The following is a 23,192-nucleotide window of genomic DNA, read 5'->3' as shown; positions in this document are numbered from 1 at the left end:
AGTACTCAGTAAATATTGGTGCAATAAATACTGTTTGACTAAATGAAATAAGTTTCTGATTTTCCTCTTGGTAAAGTGCTGGGCAGCACAGGACCCTCACTATTAGAGATGTGCCCAGGTCATAGGGCTGGAGGTGAGGTTGTGGTGACTCCCCCACCCCCTGGGGAGAGGGTCTTTCACAAGGTCCCAGGGACACTTGGAATCCTGCCTGGACATAGAAAGTGCTCAGTGCACAGGAGCTCTTGTCAGTGTTATTATCTTCTGAGATGTTAATTCCTAGAAGACAGTGTCTCCGGGTCCGGTGGTGACAGCTGTGCCCAACCTGCCCACACCGGCCTGCCGCTGCTCCCTTTACTACTGTCATCACACCTACCCAGCACAAATGACAGCCAGTCTATAAAACTGGGCCACGCCTGAGGGCCCCTCAGCAGGCCAGGCCGACCATGTAATTCCTCTGGAGTCCCTCACCCTCAGTGAGGAGGAGTGTGAAAGGCAGTGTTTCCAGGGAAGGGCAACCAGTTAAATACAAGTCACACCACAGGGCCAGCCAGGGACCACAGACCAAGATGCCAGCAGGTGGAGTCCTGAGGGAAGCGGCCCCCACCCCTGCCCCAGGGCTGAGGCCACAGGGACAGCTGTACCTGACCCAAGGGGTCTGACCCCCAGCAGAGCTCTTGCTCAGGACAAGCTCGATGGTGGGGGGTGGGGCACAGGGTAGGCGAGGAGGGGGAGGGGAGGGGAGAGCAAGAGGAACAAGGCTCAGAGGGGGTGGAAGAGCTGGGGAGAAAGGTAAGGCGGGCAGACCCAGCACACGCCTGGGTCTCCACCGTGCCCGCAGCCAGCACTTCCTCCCCACCCTCCTCTGGCTGAACGCCTGCCTAGTGGCAGGTCTGGCACTGGGGGTGCAAAGGGAAGTCAGACACAGGCCCCGACCTCAGGGTGCTGGAGAGAGTGGATAGGAACGTCCCTGGCACGGGGAAATGTCTCCAACACCCAGTCAATCCCCAAACAGTTGCAGACAGCATATTGCAGGGTGACCATTCTGAGGTCACACACACACACACACAGCACAGCCTCCCTTCCCTCCCCAAATGTGTGTGTGTGTGTGTGTGTGTGCCCGCACGTGCACTGAGGCAGAGGAGTAGCAGCAGTGAACGGGGCCTTCAATATTTTATACTATATTCGTGAGCTGTGGTTGATTTTTGCTTATATTAAGCACGAATCACAAGTGTTAGTTGGAAAACCATTTTTCCCAAACGTTTACGGATCTGATATTTTAGTTCTCTGGGGAAAAGGGAGCGCGGAGCAATGCAACAAGCAAGTGCTGGTCACTGTCAGAGGTGACCAGTGTCTGCCAGACACTGCCAGACAGCCCAGTGTCTGTCCTCGGTTACAGAGGCCCCAGGAACTCAAAGCAAAAGCACCTGAATTGTGGGCTTTTTCCACTTGAAATTCACAGTCTTATTTTTCCCAAGCCTGGCTTTTTATGTGTCCCGGGCTAGGCTCACAACAGCTGGTGAGTCGCCCCCCCCCACACACACACACCAGGCAGGCAGAAGGGGGTGGCCTCAGGGGAGCTGGGCTCTCAGGCTTTGTCCTGAAGGCTGAGGTGCCTGTCAGTGTCACGGTAATGATTCTGGGGCCAGGAAACAGTCCTGGGCTGAAGCTGTATTTCGGCGCCCAGGGCCTCAGGCTCACGGGAGGAGAAAGGATGACTGACAGGCCAGAGCTGGGAGGTCTGAATAATTCATGAATTAGGAGCTCTTTCAGAGCTGGGGCCAAAGAGTGGGAGTCACTGATGGGCTGAACGTAACTGGAAGCCTGACTTGGGTGGAGGTTTTCCTGCAGTGAACTTCCTGCCCGAAGTGGAAGAATACGAGTCCCCTGGGGCGGCACTCAGTCTGGGCCCAGGAATGTAGCCATCAGCGTGCAGGGACACACGGCTCGGCAAGGTCAATGTGCTGTCCGTGACATGAAGCCTCTTTTCTCGCTTACTCCTTTCTGGCCTTTCACGTCCCTCCCAGCAGTAAACCTCCACCCTCACCCTGAGGCGTATGCACACACACACACAGTCACACGTGCAGCCTCAACACCGCCAGCACCTCCAGGAGAAAACAAGGTTAGGGAGTTCTGCCTGCCAGCTTCACTGGGGTTTCTCAGGTGAAGTCTCATACTTTGCATACAGCTGCCACTGTGCTGGGGCCTGCAGCAAGGTGGTCCAAGGGAAGGAAGGGGCTGAGGTCACAGGGAGTACCGTCTGCAGCAGGACCAGGGAGAGACATTGGGGAGGAGATGACACTGGAAGAAGAGGAATGTCTTGGTTTGGGTGTGGGGTATACAGCAGGGCTCTGGGACAGAGCAAAGGGTACCTGGTAAGGGGTCTGTCCAGCTTGGGGGCTCTGGGAATGGGGGGCCCCGTGGGCAGCAGGGCTGTGGCTTTTACTCAGCCCAGGGCAGGGGGGGACTGTGGAAAGCCAGGGCGGGCAGTTACACTGGCCTGCACTCTGCCGTCCAGCCCTCTTGTCTGTAGACGCCTCTCTTTGTGCTCATTCCTCTCTCCCCATCTTTCTTTTTGTTAATCACTTTTCTTTCTCTTTCTGACATGAGAAATATATCACTTAAAATGTTTTAGCAAGGATACATGTATTTTCAAAACTTTACCAAGCAGTTTTTTTCTTTATCTTATAAATAGAAAGTTTAAGAGATTACTTTCAAAATTCTGTGTGATCTTTGACTTAATTGATCAATCAGTGGGTTTAATTTATTAATGAGACACTCCAAAAGTTTTCTAACCTGAACATAAAGGGAGGCATTGATTTGATCAAAGAAAAACAAAACAAAACAAAACTCAGAACCCCCTAGATTATAGGATTTCTCCAACTCAGAGAATAAGCTCCTCTCCCCAAACAAAACATCCTGCCTGCTGACCAGGAGCTCATTCAGAGGGTCACCAATCCCAAACCCTGTCTTCCACCTCCACCTTCTTCAAATACTCACAGTTTCCACATCGCCAATGCCTGCCATGAATTTGATATCAGAAGGTCTCAGGGAGTGGACTGCAAAGACAAGAACCCAGGTAAGAAGGTCAGGTCTGTATTACCCACAATGAGGGCAAGGACACCAAACAGGAGGTGCAGCCCCATGGCCCCCAGTCAGGGGACAGAGGCAAAGACTGAGTCTTTTGGCCACGGGAACGGGGAACTGAAGACCAGGTGGTCACTGGGGGCCTAGGAATCTGCTCAGAAGAGGCTCACTCCTCTCTGGAGACCATACTGTGTGCCGCGGTCCGGCCACAGCGGGTCAAGGGGTCCCACAGGTGAGGGTAGGCGTCGGCGCTGGGTAACAGATGACAACACGCCTCAAAGGACAGTGAAGCTCTGTTCCGGTTATTGCAAGTACAAGCAGGTTTTTATATTTTCATTTTTGGTAGTGATTAACATTTGCAGGTGTATAGCATGATCTGTTAAGCAGAAAAAGTCAATACAAAGGTAACCAGGAAAAGTACAAGAATTTCCATAGTTTCGGTAACAAGGAAAAGTACAAGAATTTCCATAGTTTCAATTATATTATACAAAAATTGTTTTGACTAGGAGAAACATTAATCAGACAATTTGAAATAACTCTATGTACAGAGTTTGAATATCTTATTGTTTATTAAAGGTCTAGAATTTGGCAAGGGGCAAAAGGTACGCTAGACTGAGCAGAGGTTAGGAAATTTATTATAAGGCCTTTGTGATGCCTAACTTAGCTATTTATTCTTTTCTGTCTAAAATGTTTCTCTGTGTACTATAAACTGACTCTCTAGTAACTGTTTCTATGTGTTTAGCTTGTAATAGTTAACCAGCCCTTTTTTAATTTCTTTGCCTGTCCAATTGATATATATTCTTATTAAAGGTAAAGGAGGGGCTGTTACTTCAACAACTTGTAAACATTCAGGGACTATTTCATTAGAGGGAACTTTGTTCTCTGATCAAGAAATTACTTTGTACAACTTCACTGGAATTATGTGAATCAACGAACCTGAAATATAAATGTCTAACTATTCCACTACTTTTTGATCACCCAAACAAACATGTAACTTGTTTTTCTTATTTCTGGTACACTATGGCAGTCCTGATCACCTTAAGTTGCTCAAACCAGGGTAATTTATACAACTTGACATGTTTTTCCCTTATGGTTAATAATTATATCACCCTGGCTGTCGTACTCCCCTGTATAAGGGAGAGGGGAATCTGTGGGGATTTGTCCATCCTTTCAGGCAGTTTCGTGGGGAATACTAATGTTTTCCCCTAAACTGTTCCCTCCTATTTGGTGATTTTCACAGGAATAAGTAAGTACAGTACAATGTCCATACTCAGTAGCAAGAGTAAAATAATTAAAACAAAACAGCCAATTGTTAACCCATTTTGGATGCCACATTCTCTTCCGGGGAGACGAATTCTTTGAACTCTAATCCTCCATGCCTGGACCTTGTCAGACAGCGTGGTTGGAAGAGGACGTGGCAACTGTGAACTGAGGTCAAGGTCTCCCAAACGTGTCCCCAGGAAGGTCACTCATGGCCCTCATTTTCCCCATTCATCTGTTCCATGGCTCTGTGTTTCTGGACCCCCAATAGTAAGAGGGCAACATTGAAATGCAAGCCACCTGGGTACACAAAGGGTCCTACTGGCTTGAAGGCTGCCAGAGAACAACACTCAGCGCTGTGAACACGCGTAAACATCGGATGCCAGCAGCCTGCACAGGGTCCCCCAGGAGGCCTCCTTGACCCCCCTGGGTGGCCAGCACTTTTAGAATTCAGTCTCCCCAGAAACCTCTGACTTGCTCCCTGGTCAAGTTAGGGGCTCCCAAAGAAGCCATTTCCTAAGACGTGCACAGATGTCTTCTTCTGCCTACTTTCCTCATGAAACAGTGCAAAGAATGACATGTTTAACCGCAGACCCTGCAAAGTCAGTGCAATGCAAACATAAGTAAAGCCAGTAAACAGTGTATGATGTGGCCTCTTAGTAGCCTAAGGCCAGAGAAGATGACCAGTTTAAGAGCAACATGCAGAGCATCCAGGTGTTAGACAAGCCTAGCTCATTATAGGGGGAAAACAGCAACAGCAGCCATTGTAGCTACATCACAGGACTGGGGAAGGCACATGAGGCACTGGCCCCCAACCCGCCGCTCCCAGGACACTGCCTGCCCCCTGTAGGCGGGCACTCCCAGAGGCTGCCCGCACCGGCCAGGCACCACGGGCCTTGCTGGCTCTATCTCTGACTGGTGTGCATTGGTCTGCGTCCCTCCATAGAAACAAACGAGGGGAAAAGTAGAAGGGCTGAGGGACTAAGGATGGAAAAGAGGGAGGAATTGAATGGCCAAAAGGTACAAGAGAAGTAGGACCTCTGCTGGCCACACCAACGCCATGGCTCAGGGTCACCTACCCGACTTAGAAGGCGCGTCGGAGCCTGACTTCTTCAGGTCGCACAGGAACTGAAAATTCTGGTTCTGCAAACACAACCGAACACCAGGAACATGAGCTGCCCTGTGTGGAGCTGCTGCAGGTCCGGAAAGCTCAGTGTGGAAATGACCATGTAGTTGATCTATCGAGACTCAAAACCCAGACGCAACAACTGTCCACAGTCATGGTCTCACTGATCCCTGCTCACCCAGGACAAGAGGGCCCATGTCTGCGGACAATGATTTTAACAGGTGGGATGGAGAAGGAGGGACAGTACAAATTAGCTCTTGGGATGATGGCAAAGTCCTGGAGGTGGACAGTAATGATGGTCACGCAACGTGAATGTACTAAACTTAATGCCACTGAATTATACGTTCAAAAATGATTAAAATGGTAAATTTTATATTATGTACATTTTACCACAGTAAAAAATCTTTAAGAAGAGACCCAGAGTCCGTAGACTAAAAGATTACAAAAATTCATCTATATGCCCTGACTGGTGTGGCTCAGTGGGTTGGGTGTCGTCCCGCAAACCGAGTGGTTGCTAGTGTGATTCCTGGTCAGGACACACACCTGGGGTGCAGGTGTGGTCCCCAGTTGGGAGATGTGCAAGAGGCAACCGACCAATGTTTCTCTCGTGCATCAATGTTTTCTCTCCTTTTCTCCCTCCCTTCTCTTCTCTCTAAAAATAATTAAATATTTAAAAATTCATCTCTGCTATATTGATTTGTATTACTTCTTTTCTCTCCTTTGATTATTTATGCAAAAGTGGGTATTTGAGGCATTATGTTCGTGTGCTGCCAGAAACCAGGTGAACTTGAAACGAGAGACCCGTGTCTCCCCCGGACTGGCCTGTGCCAAGCCCAGAGGGCTGTGGAGAGCAGAGGAGGGGCTGGGGGACCAGTGCTCGGGACCGCCGGGCCACTCGGGCGCCTCAGGTGCTCGCAGGGGTCCAGAGCAGCCTCTGCTTCTGTGAATCACGTGACAGGCTTTGGGAAGGGTGTTGGGATGTTTTCTCCCCAGAATTGAAAGTGGAAGAGGAAATACAGCAGGTCCTTAACTAAAGTCATCTGGTTCAACTTGTAAGGGTGATGAGATGCCATAGCAGCTCAGCTCTTGTTTATGCCAACCAGCCTGTGGTAAAAGTGGTTTCATTACAAGTTGGTCCCCCTGGTTACCAGAACCTGTAGATGACATTGAGGACTCACTGTTCTCCAACTGGGGAAAACAGGCAGTAACCGAGTCCCTGGACCACACCTCACTATCACAGGTTAATCCTCTTCAGTTACTGATTGCAGGAAGAGATAAAAGCATTTACTCTCCACTCTTATCTTGGGATGTTCTGGGAAGACATTACCCAGCTGCCTTCAGATAACTCAGGGCAGCTGCTTCAAGGTTCACAAAGATAACAAGCCCATTTATAGCTCTTTCTACACACTTCTGGGAACCACCCCCTCAGTATTCAGCAATGATGGGCCCCCAGACCCCAAGAGAGACCCTGTGCTGTCTCTGTCTTGCTAGGCAGGCAGACTGCCCCTGGGAGCAGCAGTTCATCCAGCCCATTCCCTCAAGGAAGGAGCCTGCCAGCTTGCATTGAGACTTGGATTTACCCACTGGAAGAGACCCTGCCAGCCCTCCAAAGGGGAAACAGCCCTCACCTCTGGACACAGCTGCTCTTCCAGTGTATTCTCTCCAGGAGAGGTATGGGCCTGGATGCTCTCTAAAATAAAGCAAAAATATATAGTTCAGGTTATTTAGCTGGAGTTGACTCCTATCCAGGTTTGTACATTTCCTGCTCTTCCTCCCACCATAGCTACGTGCCCAGCTTGTTAACCTCCTTCGAGTTAGGGAAAATCTAGATTCCACTTCTCCAACTATCACCTTCATTGTTTGGAACGCTGCACTTCCGTGCAGTCGACTTGCCAGGCTGAAAGTGAACGTGTTACCTGCGGAGGGTCAGCAATGACCCCGCACCACACGCATGCACATCACCGTGGATGCCTTTCTTGGTTCCTTAGCAAAAGGCAGACCTCCTGAGACAGGTAATGCTGGACAAGTAGCCGACCTTGCCGGCTGGAGCAATGCAAAAGGGGCGGGCCTGTCTTGGGGGGGAGCTTAATTTCTTTCCACCCCAGTCTTCTTCTGCAGCTTTACTTTTTTGACCCTGAAAAGACTTTTTCCAGAATTTGATGAGAAACAAGAATATATTTCCATTCCATGCCCCCTGAGAGGTCAATCAGACACTCATTTCTACGTTAAAGCCCACAACAGCAACAGTGGCTGTCACCTGCTCTCAGATTTCAGCAACCCTTCCGAAACTCCCAGAATAAAGCTCCTGGACAGAAAGAGCCATGTGATGGGAAGGTGTGGACAAGCACAGGGCACTGCCAAAGGCTGGAGGACAGGGCATGTGACTGGGGGTAGGGGACAGCAAGGCGGGGTATGTGGGGTTTCACAGAGAGACAGTAGGGCTGCAGATGCCAGGGCTACTCCATGAGCAGTGGTGAGCCGTGACGGGTCTCTGCAGGGACGAGTACAAAGGCGTATCTTAAGATGCTCATCACTCTGGGAGTAGTGAGGTAGACAAATTAGCAGGGCAGAGATGTGAGACTATTTTGCTAATATTTTTAAGCCAGGACAAAAATCGACATGGTAGCCAACTCTTACATGCAGCTTCTATGTGCCAGGCACTGTTCCAAGCACCTATACAAGATAAGTCACTGAATGCTAACAACTCTAGGAGCTACTGTTGTCCCCACTTGACTGATAAGGGCCCAGCAAGGTTGAGCAGCATTTTAAAGGTGACAGCAGATGGTGGTGAAAGGATTTGAACATGGGCAGTCCGGCTTCGTGGGCCGTGCTCACAACCAAGAAAGTAAGTCAGAGTCCAGCATCCAGACCAGGGTTCAGCAAACTTGTCTGCAAAGGGTCAAGCAGTCAGTAGTTTAGGTTCTGCAGACCATCTGGTCTCTCTCACGATTACTCAGCTCTGATGTTGTCACGTAAAAGGAGCCTCAGACGCTGTGCAAACAAATTAACTTTATTTACAGAGACTAAAGTTTGAATTTTATAAAATTTCCATGTGTCATGAAATACACTTTTCTCCCCCAACTACTTAAAAAAGTAAAAGACTTTGTGAATATCACCAAACTGATTTTGAAGTTTCAAAGCCAACCAGAAATTGAAGGAGAAGAACAAAGCCGGAGAGCTCACACCACAAAACTTCAAGACTTGTTCTAAAGCCGCAGTAATCGAGACGGCGTGGTACTGGCACAGGAACAGACGAAGAGCTCCATGGGCCCGAACGCAGAGCCCAGGAAACCCACATGAAGAGAGCAAACGGATCTTTGACGGAAGAACAAAGGCAATCCAATGGAGAAGAGATGGTCTGTTCAGCAAATGGTGCTGGGACTACTAGATATCCACGTGGGAAAGACGAATCAAAACATGAAAAAGCCATTCTCCGCTCACAAGTCCTACGAAAACAAGCAGAAGGCTGGCTCTAGCCCAAGGGCCATGGCTTGCCCCCCAGTGCCTGACCTGGACGGCCACAGAAGAGTGGGCATCAAGCTGGGATGGGGGGTGGCTCTCTGATGAGCAGTTGCCTTAGCCCAGGATCCTAGGTGGAAACCTGGGATCTACCTCCACATTACCAGGCTGGTTGCTGCTGCCACGCCCCTTCGCTGGGCTAGCCGGGACCTTCACAGGCAGAGGGACACAGATACCAGAAGCCAGCTCTTCCTGGCCTTTCAGAAATGACCCACTCACCACCTCCAGTCTTCCAGACCCCAAGTCTAAGTTAAAAAAAAAAAGGCTCCTCAGAGAAAGTCATTGATCCCCTGATGTAAACAGTAGTTTTCTTTAAAAGAAAGGGAAAAAAAAAAAGGAAAGGGAAAAAGATTTTGAGCCCTGGCTGGTGTGGCTCAGTTGGTTGGAGCATCAGCCCATAAACCAAAAGGTCACACATTTGATGCCTGGCTAGAGCGCATGCCTAGACTGCACGTTCGGTCCCCAGTCAGGGCGCAAGCAAGAGGCAAGGCATCGATGTTTCTCCCTCATGTTGATGTTTCTCTCCCTCTCTCTCTCATTCTCCCTTCTCCTCTCTCTAAAGTCAATAAGCATGTCCTCAGGTGAGGATAAAAATAAAAACTTTTTTTAAAAAGATTTTTTATGACCGTGAACATACTCAGAACTTTATAAAAATTCAATAATGTGAGCAGACTATCTAGCCCAGTGCCTGCACAAACCAGTTATTGAACTATGTTAGTTTTGGTACGAGGTGCTGTTGTTTTACCATCAAAACAATCCAGGGAGATAAATGTCACTATCGGTATAATTTTATAGCAGTGAAAGCTAAACACTTCTTTCTAGAGGGGCAGGATTTCTCTGAGAGATCCTATGTGCTGACCCTCGTTCTAAAAAGTCTTAAAGGGGCTCAAAGAGGTTATTTCTGAAGAGTCGATGGATTCCTATGATTTTTCCTGTAATTGCTCTGGACTATTCTGGACCTTATTTTTTTTCCTCTGTAGACATTCTATCATTAGACATTTCCACATTGAGGCAGAGAAGGGCAGAGAGTAAGAGGGGGAGAGGTTGGGGGTTAGGAGGGGAGAGAGAGAGTTTCAGAAAGATTATCTGTTGAGAGTTGAAAGTGCTGCGAGCATTTGAGGGGCCCAAAGTCAAAGAGACATAGAGTAAGCCCAACACTTGAGGCTGTTTTTACTCCTAAAGCATTTGCTGCATCACAGGCAACAGGACCAGAAGGTGGGAGGCTAGTGTGCTGAGCAGGGCCACAGCAGGGCCGCAGAGGTGGGGAAGGCACGGGCGTTCAGTGCCCATCAAGGAGGAGGGTCTGTGGAAAGTGACCAGGGATTCCAGTTGGGACTTCCAAGAGCTAGACCCTTGGAGCAGGGATAAACTTGAAACAGACCAGCCTCCAGAAAGACTGAAGCCTGGCTTTTTTGTTTTAGGTTTGTTTTTTTCAAGTTTTCCATTACAGTTTACATTTGTATTAGTTTCAGGTGTAAGCATAGTAATTACAAAATTGTGTCCTTTATTGAGTGGTCCCCCTGATATTGCAAGTGCCCACCTGGCCCCATACATAGTTACTACGACATCACTGATCGTGTATATATTCCCTGGGCTGTAATTTACATCTCCATGTAACTATCAATTTGTACTTCTTAATCCCTTCACCTCTTTCACCCAGGCTCCCCCCTCCACCCCTCCACCCCTCCGTCAGCTGTCAGTCTGTTCTCTGCATCTATGAGTCTGTTTCTATTTTGTTAATTTTGTTCTCTGGATTCCACATGTAAGTGAAATCATATGGTATTTGTCTTCATCTGGCTTATTTCACTGAGCACAATACCCTCTAGGTCCTTCCATACTGTTACAAGAGGTAAGCTTTCATTCTTTTGCATCACACTCTTTTTTATTCCATCGTGTATATTTATCACAGGTTTGAGTCTGAGTCCAGCTTAGGTTAAGGTGATCTGCCTCTACCTGCCGGCCGAAAGCAAAAGTAAAGCCTTTATGGGAGAAGACAGCACCACCCCAAACATGATATTATCTTTCTATTTATTCATAATTGATGCCTGTCATTTAATTTAAAAAATAATTACCAGAAGGCAACATAAAATGCATAGAAAATAAGGGGAAAAAACAGAAAACAAAACAAACAATGGACAGTAAAAGGTGGTGAACTAATATAGAAATAAATGGGTGGTATCTGCAGCTTTGCTAGCCTGATGTTCTGTTCCCTGTTTGGGATAGAGGTGAGCCCATCAGGTGATTTAAAGGGGAAACCCCAGCAATGAGAAGGGCTGAGATATGCTCTTCACACAGTTTGGGCTGACTAGAAATCTGTGTGCACAATGGGGAAACCTGCAAAATTAAAGCAAGGAGACACTAGAGGGTTGGCTGCAACTTTGCGTTTCTTTTCCAGCCTCCTCACAGACCAGTAAACAGAGCCTTTGAGCGTGACCTCTCTCCGAGTCACTGGCTGATCACTAAACCTGCAGACTCGGGCATGGCCCCCTAGGCTTCTGGGTGAAAGAAACAAAAGAAATAAAAAACTGAGCAGACACCAGTGGCTGCACATAGTGAGGGAAATAGGTTTCACATTTTAAGTCTAGGCAAGTGACTAAGAAATAAACCACTGACTCTCAGAAAAATAAAGCACAATCAAGAATTGCTCAGTTTTATCAACTATGTTTGGCTATCAACCAAAAGTCACTAGACATGCCCCAAACCTGGAAAGTTGGTCTTGTGTCCAGGAAAAGAGCAACGAAAGGAAACTGGTTCTGAGTGGGCTTGGATGCTGGATTTCACAGGCTAAGTCTTCAAAGCAGCTGATATATATTTTTTCCAAAGAATCATGTAGTAGTATATATTTTTATGTATTGAAACTTTGTATTTATATAGTTATATATTAATTTTCAAAGAATTAAATAAACTATGTTCAGAGAACTATAGAAAAACAAATAGATTAAGACTCAATAAAGAGAAGAGATATGTATCTTCTATTCATTTGTATAGTTATAATATATTTATGATAAATATAACAAATTCCAGAGTTGAGAAGTACAGCAACTGAAAGATTTCCTAGACAGGCTCAGCAACTGACATAAGATGGCAGAAAAAAAGAATCCATAAACTTAAAGATAGATCAAGAGAAAGTACATTTCTGAAAGATACAGAGGAAAAAAGACTTAAGAAAAATAAACAGAGCCTCAGAGATCTGTGCATGCTGTCGAGCATACAAACATACAGGTAACAAGTTTTGGAAGAATCAGAGAGAGAAGGAAGCAGAAAATATTTGAGGAGATAATGACTGAAACCTTCTCACATTAGATGAAAAATACTGAGCCAGATAGAAGAAACTGGGGAAAAAAAAAAAAAAAAAACACCTCAGATAGAAAAAAATCACAAAGAGGATTTTACCAAGACACATCAACTATAAAAACTAATGTGTCCAGGTGTAGTTCTAAAGCCAAGAAAAAAGTCTTGAAAATAGAAGACAAACAACTTTTCACATACACAAGACCAGCATTACAACTGACCCATCATCAGGAACAATGGGGGCCAGTAGACAGTGGAATGACACATTCAAAATGCTAAGTAAGAGGAAAACAGTTCCAGAGGGAAGCATGGTCATGTAAGAAGGAATGAAGTACAGAAAGAATAAATATGTAGGTAAATCCAAAATAAAAATGACTGTAAAGAGAGAAGCCAGAAAATTGTTGCCTGCAGGTCAACTCTGCTCACACCCTATTTTTGTACGGCTCTCTAGATAAAAGTGGCTTTTATGTATTTAAAATGTTTTAGGGAAAAAAAGAACATGTAATGGAGACCATATATGATCCACAAAACCTAAAATATTTACCATTTGGCCCTTTATAGAAAAAGCTTGCCAACACCAATATAAATAATAAAAATTATAAACGGTGAGGTTTCAAGTATATGCAACATCTGCATGTTGTAATTTTAAAAGCCAAAACAAAAAAAAATATGTATACTCTTCAAGCTAATGTTGGGCAGGGTGGTGGAACTGAAGCCAAAAATAATAATAATGAAAGAAAGGAGAAATAAAATCATAGAGCAGGTAGGGCACACTGAAAGTGTTAAATAGTCAGATATCACATTTAAACACACTTGGGAAAACCAGTCAAGAGACACTGAGGGGAGGTATGTAAGAATTTCCTTCAGCATCTAAAGGGCCAGATGCCAAGGGGCCTGGCCTGATGGTTCTTTGTGATGCCCCCCAAACCAGGACCAGACTAGTAGACACAGATTGTGTCTTAGAATAGTCAGAGCTACCTGAACGAGAACAGGCCACCAGGGTGCGGGTCCAAGCAGAGGGTGGAGTCAGGGCAGCCTGACCCCACCTCATGGCAGGCACACCCCAGCAGAGGTTACCAGCTTGGACATCCGTGGTCTAGTCAATCTCTCTGTGCTTCTGTTTCCTGACCTCTAAGACGAGGCTGACCGCACCAGCCTCGGGGAGCCGCTGGACAGACTCGATGCATGTGAATACAAAGCACAGCTGTCCGACACGCGGTAAAGGCGCAGTGATTGGCAGTTATAACTGTGATAATTCCGGTGTCAGAGAGACGGTGAGGATGGTTAGCATAGACCAGTTTTCAGGCCCTTCCAGGCTCCATATTCTGGGGTTTCCTCTTACAGCTATGGAGTTCATATTTCCAAGTTGAAGATCTGAATTATCCATGATAACCGACTGCCCTGGGGTGGCACACAGGGGTTCTGCCTGGAATCTACTGGGTGGGCCAAAAAGTCCGTTTGGGTTTTTTCCATAAGATGGCTGTAGTAGCACTTAGTTGTCTTTAACGTCATTCGAAACAATCCTGTTAGATTGTATAGTGACAGCTGTCATATCAGCGTGCATTAAAAGAAAACATCAAAATTGGTGAATTTATATGTAGCCATTTTAATACTGAAGATGGAAGAAACTACACAACATTTTCAGCATATTATGCTTCATTATTTCAAGAAAGGTAGAAACACAACTGAAATGCAGAAAAAGATTTGTGCAGTATAGGGAAGGTGGTGTGACTGATCAAACCTGTCAAAAGTGGTTTGCAAAGTTTCATGTTGAAGATTTCTCTCAGGACGATGCTCCACCATGAGTCGACCAGTGGAAGCTGATAGCAACCAATTTGAGACGTTGAGAACAATCAGCATTATAGCACATGGGAGACAGCTGTCATGCTCAAAATATCCAAATCAATAAAGTTAGCAGTGAAAATGAAAAATGTGTCTTTTATTTTATGGAAAAAACTAAACAGACTGTTTGGCCAACCCAATAAATGTTAAAAGTCCAGACCTGAAGACCCACATGGAAACTTGGGACCCCTCGGTCCTGTTCCCACTGAGTCCCTGAGTGACACTCCAATTTTTTGCTTTCCACCACGTAAAGGGAAAGAAAATCTCTTACCTGCTCCTGCCGCAGCCTAAGGCATTGTGGAAAAAGTCACCCAAGCACTTGTGACGTGCTCAAACCCTGATCATGGACTCCCAAGGGGATTTCCCCCCTTCAAGCAGTTCTTTTAGCCTCAAGCTCACAATCCGTGGAAGACTTAGGGCTCCCTGAGAAAACCCCACCTCCAGAAGGTCAGCAAGGGAAAAGCACACCCAGATGGGAGTGAGAGAGAGAGATACCTGTGCGCACTCTGAGAAGCAGGCTGGGCTAAGACAAGCCGTCCACACTGGACATGGGTACCACACAGACGCTCCCTTAGGGAGGGAGCCTCTGGAACAGCCGTTTTCATAGCTCAGCCACGCAGATTTGACTGGCCTGCGGGTGCCAGGAACCAAGCTGCTCAAAGCCCTTTGAGTGCTGTTCGGGGACTTGTGAGTTTGACGGCCCCGGTCTTCAAAGAAACCTAAAGTGTGTTAGCCCAACAGGTGGCTAGGGGACAGGTAAGGTGACTTTGAACAGAATTAAAATAGCTTGAGCCCTTGTCAGTTATAGATTACCTTTATATTTTTCTACTCAAACTGAGCCAGGAGCACAATGGCCCACCCCAGCCACCCCTGCCTTGAGGAAACACAGCCACTTTGTGACCATGATCTAGTCTGTCTGACCTTTGACTTTCTCACCTGTAAAACAGGGAGAAGACTGGCTTCCCTGCCTCCCTCATGGGGTGGCTGTGAGGGCCAGAGAAGAGGCAGGAGCGCTGTGAGCAGCAGCAGACCACACACACTGCGAGGGCCGAGTCATCTCCCAGGTGAAGGGAAGGTGCGTGCCCTGGGCAGTGGGGAGGACTGTCCCAGCCGACACACGGGAATCAACGCCATGCTTCCATGTACGTTACATCTGTGGGCTCTTTGAAAGGTGTGTAGTGTCCTAACAGCAACCACAAAGAGCCGTGAGAGGCAGTATTTATGGTCCTGGTGGCCTTTTTTCACAAGCTCAGAGACGTAGGTGACTCCCACCAGCTGACACAGACCAAGGGCAGGGGCAGGCCTCGCACCCACTCACTGCATCCGCAGAGCGGTGAGCCAGCCCGTGGTCTGGGAAGGGGAGGCTCCGGGTCAGCTCATGTTTGTCTCCGTTTTGGACTGTTTTGGACTCCAAGCTGCTGGGCTTCCGCTCTCACCCATTCACACTAGGGCCTGTGGGTGCTGCTGGCAACCCGTGAGCCAACTTGGCACAAGTCTGCCTGTGAATGCTGAGCCAGAGCAGTGAGCCAGCCACACCTGGCTGCTGCTCCCACACTAGAATTCCCTGTGCTCTGAGGGACACGGGATGTTAGCTGGGGGGGTCACACGCCATGGTCAGTGGAAGGTGACGCTGAGGGCTAGAGGACCTTTCTTGGGTAGCCAGTCTGACCTCTGAATGTTTGTCTTAGAACTCTGGAATGGCCAGCGTGGGTGGGTCTTTGAGGTCATCTCGTTAATACCACTGGAAACTACGACTCGGAGAGGTTAGCGGATTCACCAAAGACTGTTCAGTAAGTTAGGAAAAGGGCCATGTGTGGAGCTCGAGTCTCCTTAACCTTCTCTGGTATGCTTTCCTTGGGAGCAAGGGCGTTTTAAAAGAAGGTTATGAAAAGGCTTATTAGTATGTATACCATTCTGTAACCCGAGTTCCCAGTGTATGGAAATTTATTCTGTCACCATGTCTACCAGACTGATGTTCTCAGCCTCCCTTACCTATCAGTCCATCTAGATTTGTCATCAGAAAGCCAAAGAATGAAATGCAATTGCCACTGTCACAGCCTTTCAGCAGACACAGCCTCTAGTCAGACAAGATGATCAGAAACATGGGAGACAATGTGGAAACTCCCAGGCCACCACTCTAACCGCTCAGCGTCCTGGGCTGACCACCACAGGGAGACGCCACCACCTGTTACAGGTTCCTTCCCAGCCAGAGACCAGTGCACTCTCATGTGTGCACCTGAGACCCAGCTTCCACACCCCGCACCCCCGGACAGAGAAGGCAACTCTGGGGAGCATCCTGACAGGAGAGAACACACTCGAAGTTGACTTGAGTTTTGCTGCTGAATGACTTCATGACCTCAGGCAAGGCATGCTTTGCTTTGAGATTGTATGGTCCTCAACATCCTCATGAGGGCAGTTGAGGCAGACCCAGAGACAGGAGGGACAACCTCAAGAAGAGGGTCCCCCAGTGACAGTGGACCAGTGGGTCCTCATTTGTGACAGGCTGAAGCCCTGACTCTGTCTGGGATTGCTCCCAGCTTTTCCCCAGCTACCCGCCCCCCAGAACTTTAAAGGGGACCAGGGACCCTCAAAGCTGGAGAGTGTGATGGTGATTAGTGGGCTCCAAACAGAAGGGACTCCCAGGGGACTGTGTGGGGGCCATGTGGTGACCCCACCTGGAAGATCTGCTCCCAGAAACCACTGGAACATTCTACTGAGAAGGAAGCACTATTTCTCCCGGAGATGTGAGAATGCAAGAGGAAATGGTTGCCTAAAGTGGAAGAAAACTACAAGTCCTTCCCAGCCCAGCACACGCCCTGCTGGCCTCTTTCTGGGAGCCAGGCACACTGGTTCCCTGGGGTGTCCACTCTTTTGACTTGTGTCCCTTCATGTCTGAAGCTAGCTGACCACCCTTGCCCACTTGTGCTAGGCTACTTCCCCGCTGAAGAACCTTTAACAGCCCCCACTCCCACTCCAGCAAATTCAAATTCTAGCTAGCTGCATGGCCTTGGGCCAGTCACTTAACCTCTGTAGGGTTCAGTTTTTGTAAATGTATAGGAAAAGATTTGGATAAAATTGTTTCAGCAGTCTCTTAGAGCCAAAAGACACTGTGATCACCTCTATTGTTCTCCTTGTCATGGGATTTCAAAACTCCACTTTATCTAACACATCAGCTCCCCAGCACCAACCCCGCACCCTGTGCCTCATGCCCACGGCCCACCACGCCAAGCCCTCACTTTGCCGTTGGCTGTGCAGCTGCCCACACAGGCACGTCCTGCCCTGTGTGTGTTTATGTGAGTCCCACTCAGCCTTCAGCACTCAATCAAGTTTTACCTCCCCCACGAAACTTCCCCAGCCCACAGGCACCTCAGTTCTCTGAATCCTATTGCTTTCATCACGGCTCCTTGCCCCTGTTTTGGTACTTAATTCTGCACCAGCGATTTTATGCAGATCAGTTCTGTCTCCCCAGAGGGTTCCTTACCCTTGGTTTATCACCCACCAGCCAGGCTCAGCCTCCCTCCAGGTCTGAGAAGGGCGCTCAGACAGTGACTGACAGCAGTGAAAATGCAACTTGATGAACTTGATTGACAGTGAAGGCCTAAAAATCTACAAGGTACAGGTGACATCCCAGGAAGGCAGGACTCTGAGCTTTCAGAGAAAATCCCATCCCTGGGCTCACAGCCACAGCAGGACTCGGGAGGCAAGTGTGTAGGCTGCAGTGGGGGTGGGGAGCCACCAACTATGGATATGACTCAAGCAAGTCCCCTCCCCTCTCTTATCAGTGACTGGAAGGGTGTGGGCCACCAGAAGTTCTCCAAGGTTGCTTTCTACTCTTATTTGAAAGGCCAGTATTTCTAGAAGGCTGGGCAGGCGACCTCTGGGAAGGACTCTGAGCCCTTGTGAAAGGAACGTTGAGCAGCTTCACTTGTTCTGATAACAAAAGAGGGCCTCCTTTCCTCTCACAGCGAGTTCACCCAGCACAGGGGCCTTACCGAGGGAGGCACGGCTGCCCGCTGGAGGACCTCTGACCCATTCCAGGAACACGAAATTCAGGTGAAACTGTACTTTCTTAAACATGGCAATTTCTCGCCAACTTGCTTTTGCCAGTGGCAGTTTCGAGATCGTGATTGTAGTTGTAGTTTTATAAACTCTATAAAGTTTATAAACTTTCGGAGCTGAAATCTGTTTTCCTATGTGTTGTGTGTCCATGTTCAAGCTTAAAGTAAAGCCCTGTGGTGACTTGTCCCTCCCTTGGGCTGGATTGAAATGCAGGGTGGTGGCCAGAGGTCCCGGCTCTGGACTCAGACTTAGGACTGAATTCTGACTCCTGTATTTATTAGCTGGATGACCTTGGACAAGTTATTTAATTTCTGAGACTCAGTTTTCTCATCTGTAAATGAGGATAGTAGTACAGCATCCCTCTTAAAGGGAAGCTGTTATATATGTACAGTGTTTAACATGGAGGTTGGCTGTTCTGGAGAACCTCGCACCATGAGCTTCATTTGAAGTGATTCTCAAATGGTAATGTCTCCGGTGCTCACACAATGACATGTATACAGTCTATGAAGAGAGACTTTTTTATCCTGGGCCTCAAAGAATCTCACAAATAATTTGTAAGGGGTCTGAGCAGCTCACAATAATAAAAATAACCAAGCACAGAAAGAAACAAGATATCAGGGAGCAAAAATTAGCATAAAAAATTGAGCAGAACCAGATCAAAGACTTTGAATACTGAAATTATCAGACAAAAATTATAAAACTGTGTTTGAAAAAAGATAAACTGGAAGATATTTAGAGGAACCCCAAATCATTTTAAAAAGCAACATTTGGCTGTGGCCAGGGTGTCTCGGTTGGTTGGAGGGTCCTCCTGTGAACCAGGGGCTCCCTGGTTGGATTCCCAGGTGGGGCACACACCTGGTTGCAGGTTCGGTCCCCAGTCAGCGTGCGAACGAGGAGGCAGCCGAATCGATGTTTCTCTCTCACATCAGTGTTTCTCTCTCTCCCCCTCCCTTCCCCTTTCTAAGCATATCCTCAGTTGAAGATTTTTTTTAAAAGGCAACATTTACAAATTTGGTAAATAAATGTAAATTAAATTTGAAAAAATCAAGTCAATTTTCAAAATCTTCAGTGCTCTTGAACTCATCAGGTTTAGCAGCAAATTGGACATGACTGAAAGAACAAACTAGAACACGTGCCGTCACAGGTTTGTTGGAAGGCAGCACGGAAGGACAGAGATGCTCAAGTTGGACAGGAACCTGAGAGACGTGGCGTCCAAGGTAAGGGAGTCAAACGAACATTTCAGGTGTAGCGTTCAGTGGGGAAATCGAGATGCAAAAAGTATATAGTAGGTTCCCTTTATGCAAAGGGAAAAAATAAGAATATATGTTTGTAAAAAGAAACACTGAAAGAATGTGAACACACTGAAATCAGGCACCAACAGAGGTGGGCGGGCCCGGGAAGGGCTGGGATGGCTCGGAGAGCTATGCCTTTTCTCGGAGCTTCGATTTTTTAACCATGTTAACCTGTCACATCTGCAAAAATAAAGTACAATCAACAAGAGCAGGAGAAGCCTTGTAACTGAATACAAACCGATGAACTTAACGATCTGTCAGAGAACATAACCACAAAAAGAAAACAGGAGAGAAAATGAACCCACTGATTTTGAACAAAGTCTTTGGATTATGCGCCCTGAGCGATGTCCTCCAAAGACAAAGAACAGCAACGAGATTTTGAACCGCATTGTTGATGATGTTGTTGCTGCGATGACTGGTATTATGGTACACGTGTCGTAGGGTTTGGCACGTAGATAAATTTGCTGATATTTTATGACGCCGGTTTGCACTGTGGGAAGACAATACAGATCTGGAATGGCGGAAGGAGACAAAAGACTATTTCTACCTGAAATTAGAGATGACTGTGTGAAAACATTTTTTGAAATGAAAACGGTATTTCTCCTCTCTGTCCCCTGAGAGGGCTTAGACACAGTGACACCCAGCAGCCCCTAGCACCCAGCTCTTGGTTTCTAAGTAACATCCCCTATCAACTGAAGAAATGGCTGGCTGCATGGCTGAGGTAGAAAACAAACAAACAAACAAACAAACAAAGAGGCGAAGCAGTGTTCTAAAGAATCGTTCCAGAGACTAAAGAGGCAGGACAAGTAAGTGCCATCTGTGATCTTTGGTTAATCTAACCAGCGATGACTGAAAAATATAAAATAACAAATCAACTAATTTATTTCACCACACTAGCAGATTAAAGGAGAAAAATCATACAATCATCTCAATAAGTGCAGAAAATATTAGATAAAATTCAACATCCACTTATGACTTTAAAAAAAAAACCTCTTAGAAAATTGGGAATAAAATCAAATTTTCTTAGTTCTGTAAAGAGTATCCAGAGAAATGCCAGTAGCAAACACCATACTTTCTGACCACACATTAAACACTTTTCCTTGAACTTGGCAATGAGGTAAGAACACCTCCACAGCCATGTTCGGGAGGGGCAGTCCCAGAGGCGCCAGCCGGCACTGTGAGGCAGCAGCAGGAAGTGCACGCAGATCGCACACACAGAGAGCAGCAAACTCTTGTCACTGGCAGGACTGTGCACACAGGCGACCCAAAAGAGTACACATGTACCTCAGTGACATTTATGAGGACTTAATTGGGTTCGAAATCAACATAGTAAAGTCAATTTTATTTCTAGATATCGGTAACATTTTCAAAATAAAAAGTTGAAAAGCCATTCACCATACAACAAAGTCATATACGTGAGAATAATGAAACATACGCAAGACCTCAACAAACAAAACAATCAAACTTTGAGAGGCATTAAAGAACTAAGCCCTGGCTGGTGTAGCTCAGTGGATTGAGCGCAGGCCTGTGAACCAAAAGATCGCGGCTTGATTCCCCGTCAGGGCACATGCCTGGGTTGCAGGCTAGTTTCCAGCAGGAGCCAGTTCCCAGCAGGGGACACACGAGAAGCAACCATACATTGATATTTCTCTTCCTCTCTCCTTTCCTTCCCTTCCCTTCTCTTCTAAAGATAAATATATAAAATTTTAAAAAAAAGAAGAACCAAACATGCGCATCACAAAAGTCAATCCCAGATGTTTTAAAGACCCTGAAAAGGAAAATCAAGTTTGTAAAACTTTTAGGAGGAAATACAGGATAATATCTTCCTGACTGCAAGGGAGAAGTGGGGTTCTCGGATAACATGCAAAGCGCACAGGCCGTTAGGGAAAAGATGGAAAATCTTTAGAAATCGAGAGACAACGTACGAACAGACTCTGGCCACCCCCGCACCTGCAGCTGGCTGCCCCGGAAGCCCAGCCACCACGGCTGCAGCAGTCAGCCCAGACGCTCAGGATTCAGTCTGTGCCTGAAGCTTCCCTATACTTGTCCCTGCTTCCGGCTCAGGACCAGCCACAGAAAGCCAGGCATGTTCCCCCAGCAAATCACTTAAGAAGACCTCGCTTCTGGTTACGGAGCCTGCGGCTTCCCCAGGGCAACCACCTCCAAGCACAGCACACCTGAAGCCTCCCCCTTTTCACTCTCAGGCTCGCCCACTCCCCCACCTGCCTCAGCGACTCTGCCCAACACGCATGATAGTGGTTGACCCACTTGCTCGAGCAAACCCTGAGGAAATAGCCTCCATTTGTTCCCATTTGGATGGTCTACGTTTTTCCCCCAAATTAAGGAATTGGCTCATCTAATGTCTCTTTAGAGAGAGTGGAAAGACACGCATCAGAATATATGCTGTCTGCTGATGAAAAGAGAACCAACCTACAGAAAAATGGGAAACCACTTCAACAGATACTTCATGAAAAACGAATTAAAGTGGTCAACAAACATTTTTTTAAAAAGCACCTCAGCCTCATTAGCACTTAGGAGAATGCAGTCACCGTGCCGTAAGTGGTGTGGCCAGCGCCATCATCCCCCGACCTCACACCCCTCCCGTCACACACCCCAGACTCGGAGGGTGGCTAATCTGTCCAGGGTGAGCCGCAGAACCGGCACTGGGACCCGGCTGGGCCCAGGCTTCAGCTGCGAACCCCCTCCTTTCCCTCTGGGCCCAGGCCTCGCTGCAGGAGAGGCTACAGTATCTTCAAGGCCCTGCTCAGTGTAAAAGAGTCTGCCTTTCTAAACAGAGGGAGGATCCTCAGTGTGGGGACAAGCACAAGCCCTTCCTGGGGCCCACTCTGTAACATCAAGTTCCAGAGCACTAAAGAAGGCGGCCAATCCCTTAGAATTTATCACCCTGAAATCTGCCTTCCTCTGTCCTTTTAGCAAAAACAAGGCATAAATAGAATAACCCAAATGTGCTTTTCTTTAGCAGGGGTATTTCCATGTTAAGAATGAGAGGAAAAAATACAGGCCCACAGAGGGAGCATTTGCCCAGGCCACACGGCACGGAGAACCGGAGTCCAGATCCCGGTGACTCTCTACACTGGCAGCGTTTGCTCCCCACTACGGAGCTGCTGCCTGTGCCTCCTCACTCATCCCAAGACCCACTCCGGCCCCACAGCCTCGGGCACTCGGCCGCAGCACTGGAGCCTGCGTAGGCCTGAACCGTGCATTTTGTGCTCACGCAGAGGGCATGCATGTTCCTGTCCCGAGCTCCATGGCCCAGCAGCAGGGGCCGCCAGCAAAGCGGGCCCTGGCAGACTCACCTTGTTGCCCCAGGAGCAGTGGCAGCAGCCCCAGGAGGAAAATGTGCAGCTGCAGCTTCATGCTCAAATCCTGCAGGTGTCGCTGGCCTCGGATGAACAGGTTCTACAGATGGACGACCTGTCACTCTTCCTCCTTTTATGCTCTTCTGTAGTCTGATAGTGTGCCTGTCATAAATTTTACTGTGTTCACCTTTGAAAGGGGGCAGTGGCCAACTGTAAATGATAAATATTAACATTTAGGCAGAAGGTTTCTCAAGGTGGTTGGGTCAAAGATGGGCAGCAGGTTCTAGACTCAAGCACCAAAAGAGCAGGCCTACACAGCATCCTTTGTGTGGCCTCCCAGGTTGGAGGGGACCCAGAAATTGCCACTGTTGAGGACTGGCCTGCTTGGAGGCACGTGGG

The 23,192-nt window shown here is 47.5% G+C and overlaps 1 protein-coding gene across 1 annotated transcript in view; it reads right to left on the bottom strand.

Annotated features, from left to right (window-relative positions):
• The window catches only part of PLB1 (phospholipase B1), a 112,954-nt gene extending 90,086 nt beyond the window's left edge, over positions 1-22,868 (bottom strand). The window contains exons 1-4 of the mRNA XM_053667136.1: positions 22,791-22,868; positions 7,099-7,160; positions 5,424-5,487; positions 2,998-3,056 (exon numbers count right to left, since the gene is read on the bottom strand). Coding sequence (XP_053523111.1) covers positions 2,998-3,056; positions 5,424-5,487; positions 7,099-7,160; positions 22,791-22,851 — 246 coding nt within the window. The 5' untranslated portion in view covers positions 22,852-22,868. The remainder of the gene's footprint in view (positions 1-2,997; positions 3,057-5,423; positions 5,488-7,098; positions 7,161-22,790) is intronic.
• Positions 22,869-23,192: the final 324 nt, after the last annotated feature.

The sequence above is a fragment of the Artibeus jamaicensis genome, unplaced genomic scaffold (genome assembly GCF_021234435.1).
Source record: "Artibeus jamaicensis isolate MK-2021 breed Jamaican fruit bat unplaced genomic scaffold, CSHL_Jam_final contig_465, whole genome shotgun sequence".
Classification (NCBI taxonomy): Eukaryota; Metazoa; Chordata; class Mammalia; order Chiroptera; family Phyllostomidae; genus Artibeus; species Artibeus jamaicensis.
Note: the sequence above shows the minus strand (reverse complement) of the source record. Positions and strands in the feature narration are given on the sequence as shown.